At 31.4% G+C, this 6,273-nt stretch overlaps 2 protein-coding genes across 2 annotated transcripts in view; one reads left to right on the top strand and one right to left on the bottom strand.

The window, feature by feature from the left end:
* Positions 1 to 1,209, bottom strand: part of LOC119666219 (zinc finger protein 701-like) — a 1,796-nt gene extending 587 nt beyond the window's left edge. Inside the window, exons 1-2 of the mRNA XM_038075501.1 lie at positions 728 to 1,209; positions 175 to 508 (exon numbers count right to left, since the gene is read on the bottom strand). Coding sequence (XP_037931429.1) covers positions 175 to 508; positions 728 to 1,209 — 816 coding nt within the window. The remainder of the gene's footprint in view (positions 1 to 174; positions 509 to 727) is intronic.
* Positions 1,210 to 3,104: 1,895 nt separating this feature from the next.
* LOC119666264 (2-methoxy-6-polyprenyl-1,4-benzoquinol methylase, mitochondrial-like) lies at positions 3,105 to 4,283 on the top strand. Its single transcript, XM_038075550.1, has 3 exons — positions 3,105 to 3,376; positions 3,428 to 3,846; positions 3,898 to 4,283. Exons 1-3 carry the CDS (start codon positions 3,175 to 3,177, stop codon positions 4,198 to 4,200), a joined length of 924 nt encoding a protein of 307 aa, XP_037931478.1. The 5' UTR covers positions 3,105 to 3,174; the 3' UTR covers positions 4,201 to 4,283.
* Positions 4,284 to 6,273: the final 1,990 nt, after the last annotated feature.

Raw genomic sequence — 6,273 nt, 5'->3', positions numbered from 1 at the left:
ACAGTAAACACAAACATGTTTTTTTTGAATTCCATGTTTATTTAGATGTTCAATATGCAATGCGTTCACATAGAAAATTTTATCACATATGTGGCACTTATACTTAGGACAATCTGGGTGCTTTTGCATATGATTGGTAAGGAGTGATAACTTTTCAAATCTTTCCTGACATACATCACATTGAAACATTTTATCAGTTTCTTCGATCTTCTTATGACATTGCCGGTGGGCCGAAAGTGATTCATGTTTTTCAAATCGGCGTGGACAATCTTGACACTTATATCCTTCCGGCGATCTACGTTTTCTTGATTCCAAATTATCGCTGTGTGATATAATATGCGCTGTTAATTGAATTTCTTTTGAAAATCGATATTTGCATATTTTACACTCGAATTGACGTTCCTTTGAATGAACTGCCATATGACGCCTAACGCGATATGGACGGTCGAAAATCTTACCACATTCTAAGCAAGGATGTTGTGCGTTACGTCTATTACGTTCATCAGGTCTAAAAAATATTGTAGCAAATAGTTTTTTAATATTACTATTATAAAGTTAAAATACTTTTCAATTTCTTCGCTGTACTCCTCATCAGGTAGTGCGCTCCAAATTTTCGTGCTTTGAGGTTTATTTGGTTTGTCAACTTTTAATATATTTTGTTCATGTTCTTCACTAAAAAAATTTATAGACATATTAATATTAAAATTGAAAATTTAGGTAAGTTTACCTTTGGTGAGTCCATTCAGATACGAAATTTGTTAAATCATGACTTCCTTCTGACACTTCCTCCTTTTTAATGAAATTTGAGAACTCGAAATAATTATCTTCGCTTATAATTCCCTGCTTTAGTGAATTGTTTGATACGTGAAATAATTCTTTTTCAACTAGAGGGTCTTCCAATGAATGCATTTTTTGTAAGCCTGCATTCGGCTCGACATAAAGCAGAGATCGCATACGCTTCTCCGAAGTTATCACCATTTGTTGAAAATTATATGTTATATTTAGTTTATTTAAACACGTGTTACAAATAATCTTTGGTAGTTTATCTGCAGCATTAATCTGAATAAATATTTGGGGTGTCGTCGTTCCAAGCATCTCAAAAATCCGCAATTTGTTACCATCTACACTTTCTAAAATTGAATGAAATATTTGATCTTTACTCATACACGCTCGACATATCATGCCAAATGGATCTTCATTTTCGTTCATTGTCTTTTAATAATTTTATAATATTTGTTAATTTCTAAACATTGAACTGTGGTTTGCAAAACACAACAAATTGAAAAATTATCTACTTTCATTAAGGTAATAGATTGAAATAAAGTTGCCATATTATTTTTGAAAAGAAGTTTTGTACTGTATACATAGATGTTACAGTTAATCATGATATAGACAAAGCTACATGTTGCAGACCAAGTATGGGTGCTACGAAAACGCACTGTGTATATTCAAGTATGTATACCAGATTTTGGTCTGTATACATGTATTCGGTAAAATTAAAGCTTTTCAACAGGGCTTGAATTGCTATTACTATTTTCTAGCAATTAGTTTTGACAACGAAAATAAAGTAAGCAAAATGCAAATGCAACAACAAAACGTACACAATACAAATGTATGTGCACAAAGCAGGATTGAAAATTTCAACCGTGAATGATGCATATTATTAGTTTACATACTTTCCTGTATGATTAGTAGCATTCGTTGTTAGACGTCATATGAGTATTTTTAGTAGAAATATTTTTATGTAATTTTACATCATAATTATAAAATATATTTATAAATAAATTAACAAATATTAAAGTATTTAAGAATATTAGATAAGTTTAATTAAAAGAAGTGTTATGAAATGAAATAGGCTCAATTATTTCCCAGAATTAATGCAAGATTTACACAAGATATTTTCTGTAAATTTTTAGTTCATCTGTTTGATGAATATTATAAAATTGTTTATGTATAGAATATATGAATATTTTATTCAGATTTTAAATGACATTGTAAAGATATCATTTTATTAGGGTTCATGATATGATCACGATTATGTGGCACCTTAAAAGAAATGACATATTTTAATATAAATAAATATTGCCTAAATAAAGAGGATTTCTAATTTCAGATAGTTTACAAATGTGTACGGTTGTTATACACCGAGCTATAATTAAAACCACAACAAGGTTTTTCTGGAATTAATTTGAAAGTGCCAAGCAAAATCTAACTAAGCCAAGCCAATTATGCTGGGATTTGCATTCTTAAGATAAGTGTGGTGGTGTTTGTCATCTAAGTTGACTTCTCTGAGAGCAACGTTGTTTATCAAACAAAGGATGCTGTGTGCAGCTTGATTATAGCTGCATATATACTATATAAATATATAGTAAGTTAGTTTCAGTGCACTCAGAAGTGTATAAACAGGAAGCGTTACGTAAAAGCTCTTCATGGCATTTTAACAGTTTGAGAAAGCTGTTTTTGACATATTTACAAAAAAGGTAAACAAATGTTTGGTGGTTGCGTTTTTTTGAAAACGATGCACATCTTTTTAGAACTTTTACTTCCCAAAAAGTAATTAATCGAAGTTAGAAATATGTTTTCAGTTTATATTGTAAGGTTTGAAGGCATATTTAATATTCATGCAACATTTTTTTGGCACAGGCCAAAAATCAAATCAAGAGGCAAGTTGAAAAATCAGTTGTTTGAAATGAGAACGAATGAAATACAACGAATGTAAACACTTTCAAATGTCTCATTCAAATCAAGCCTTTTTCGGTCAATGTAAACGCCGTTGTAAACTTTTCAAAATATTCCGTTCTCAAAAATACGTGACGTATCGCAGAAAGTTGAAAAGGTGAAAAATTTCAATGATTGCAGCTGCTGTTTGTGCATTTTTCAGTAACACCTTAAAGAGCTTCACGGCAAATTGTTGTTGCTCGAAAAAACAAACTTTAGTTCACAATGGAGTTGCCGTTCTTGTAAGGTATTGTTTGAATTTGATGTATCGTGGCATCATCAATCACATGTATTCAAAACGTTACGCTTAAAGCGGGAAGAGTTTTCGTTCTTTGAAATGTATTCTTTGCTAAAAAGTTTTATTTATGTTTACCAACCCTAACCACAGTCAAGCAGCTGATACTTAAATAAAAGATTTCTATAGTATTGTAATTTATCGGTTTGGTTCGTGGAAATATGGCTCTTACACAGAACTTTCGATTAAAAATCCTTGGAAGCAGAATTAATAAATTTAAACAATACATAGATTTAAGCATTGGTTTTCAAAGAAGTTATATTGCACAAGGCGACAGTAATACAAAAGATAATCCAAGTACTAACAGTGACACAACGCATTTCGGTTTTCAAACCGTTAAAACAAGTGAGAAGGAACAAAAAGGTAATTACAGAATTTACTTAAAATTTGAATTTATTAAGTAACAATTTATAGTTCATAGAGTTTTTGAAGAAGTAGCAAAATCCTATGACCTTATGAATGATGTAATGTCATGGGGCATACATCGAATATGGAAAGACATATTAATTGAACGGTTAGGCCCTACACACGGAACAAAATTGTTGGATATGGCTGGGGGTACAGGAGATATTTCATTCCGCTACTTAAAATGTTTAGCAAATCAATCAAATCCACAAAAACGTCAAAGTCATGTAACTGTGTCCGATATAAATCAACATATGCTGGATGTAGGTAAAGAACGTGTAAAGCAATTGGAAATATCTCAAGAAAACCTATCAAACGTATCTATTGAATGGCAACGTGCTGACGCTGAAAAATTAATGTTTCCAGATAGTAGTTTCGATGCGTATACAATAGCATTTGGTATACGAAACTGTACACATATAGATAAGGTAAAAAGTATATAAATGTGTTTAATTCTAAAAAAAGTGTTTTAAATTTAGGTATTACAAGAAGCTTATCGTGTTCTGCAACCTGGGGGCCGTTTTTTGTGCTTAGAGTTTAGTCAGTTGAATAACGATGTAATGCAATGGATTTACGATCAGTATTCCTTCCAAGTTATACCACCTATGGGGCAGATACTTGCAGGGCAATGGCAGCCGTATCAGTATTTGATAGAGAGTATTCGTAAATTTCCAAAACAAGAAGATTTTCAAGCTATGATTCAAAGAGCTGGTTTTGATTTAGTATCATATGAAAATTTAACGTTTGGAATTGTAAGTATTCATTCAGGATTTAAGTTATGAATAAATTTATATCAAATATACTGAAGAATATGTAAATACGAATATTTTAAATATATTTCTGAATTATTCGCAAGTAAATGTAACATTAATTTAAGGTTGAAAGTTTAACTTAAACTGTTGCTAGTAATTACAAGTAATATAATAATCTTTTAAAAAAAATGAGTTATTTGTGCTTTTTTTTAACCCAGACGTTACTTTTAGGGAAGAAATTAATGTGTGAAGTAAAATATTATTACATTTTTCGTTACTTCTTTTATATCCTTATTAAAAATGAATAATGTTTTGTTGAGTTATGTAGTTAAAAAGTTTTTAATTTATTATTAAAACGAATATATGAACTGAATAAAAAATTTGTAAGATACACACTAGTAAGATTTCTTACTATAAATTAAATTGATCCGATTCATGATTGGAAACTTAATTTAAGTCCTAATCCTACACTCAATTCGTTAAATTTCTTCTACTTCAGAATTTAGAGAAGGTAAATGAACAAGAAGACAGACAGAATGGAAATTACTTGATTCTGACAAAAACTTAAATTCTAAAATTTGTATAAAAATCAAAGAGGGCATTGAGTTAGATGCTGATCCCAATTTACTTGATAAAGAACAAAAATATTTCCTGATCAACCAACAAACTGATTGAAAACCTAAATCAATAATTAATTAAATTTCAATGGAGCACGATATTATCATAAACGAATATCATAATGAAATCAGACTGTTGGTGATCGATAAACTTAGCCGAACTTGACAAACTTAGATGAACTTGACAAACTTAGACGAAATGGCAAATGGATGAATCTCCACTCAGTAAAACTTGAAAAATTTAATTCTAAAAATTTACTCTTCCAAAACGTTGCATAACAAACTTATCGCACAATAAAAATTTAAACTACTCTTCATGAAAGGCAACAAAAAACTTGAAGCGGCAAATGTTGGTTGATTATTGGGTGGCTTATTAACACATTTTTCAAATTGAAATAAGTACTCAGTTTCTGGATGAAGGCAGAAGTAATAATAGTAGCTAAACCTGGCAAATCCATATATGTTACCACATACAGACGCATGCAAAAATATTTATAAAGCACTGCAAAAATAATCTAAACAAAAACTTAGATACCAAATCATGAATATGGATTCAATTTAAGTACTCGACAATTGAGCAGGTTATTCGAGTTTCAAAAATAAATGCAAATGAATTGAAAAAGAAAGAAGTGTTCTTCGCACTGCTTTTAGACATCTCTCAATATGTCTTTCGATAAACTGTGACAGAAAGATCGCATGTACAAACTGAGAATGCAATTGCTAGAACAAGTTGTGACACTCTTGAATGCTAAGCCTTTTAATTTAGCTTATCAGGTTTTCATGATAAGTCTAGACAGATTTGTTATATCGACTATGACTAGCTCTCCAAATTCTTCAAAGTAGAAATTTTTTAACAAGTTAACTGTTAATATGCCCTCATCCTGACAACTTCTGCAGGGGTCTCTGCTGGCGGCGTTAAATTTATAACCATAAAAGCCTATTAATCATGACCTGTCATTACGAACGTAAGTAGATTAAGATTATTCCTTGTTAAACTTAGGTAGGTGATAGTTCTCTTGTAACAAAGTTTCGGCCGTAGTTGTTTTGATATGTGACTAGTTTATTCTAGGTGTCAGATATTTTCTGTATGTACATTAATTGTATATGTGTACGGTAAGACTTTTGTACAAGGAAACTGAAAATTATAAGTGTTAATTACTCTTGATTAATCTCATGGGCTGATTGACCTATTTTGTATAGCCGAAAACAAATCACCGCCACATGTGTTTCAAGTTCGGAGCTGTCCGAGTAAAAATGCACCGATTCGCAGCTGCTGCACAGTACAAAACTTCAGTCTTGTCTGTGCTCTTGTTAAGAGTTTTGTAATTCATCAATATATGTTAGTATGTCGATGAGCGCTGACGTAATTGCTAAGTGGCCCTGATTCAAATACTTCCATGTAGGGGTTCCAAGAACGGCCGGGTCTACGTCCCGGAGGCACTCGTCAAAGACGACCAAATGCCGTTCGACCACCCCCAAAGGGACT

The sequence above is a fragment of the Teleopsis dalmanni genome, chromosome 1 (genome assembly GCF_002237135.1).
Source record: "Teleopsis dalmanni isolate 2A chromosome 1, ASM223713v2, whole genome shotgun sequence".
Taxonomy (NCBI): Eukaryota; Metazoa; Arthropoda; class Insecta; order Diptera; family Diopsidae; genus Teleopsis; species Teleopsis dalmanni.
Note: the sequence above shows the minus strand (reverse complement) of the source record. Positions and strands in the feature narration are given on the sequence as shown.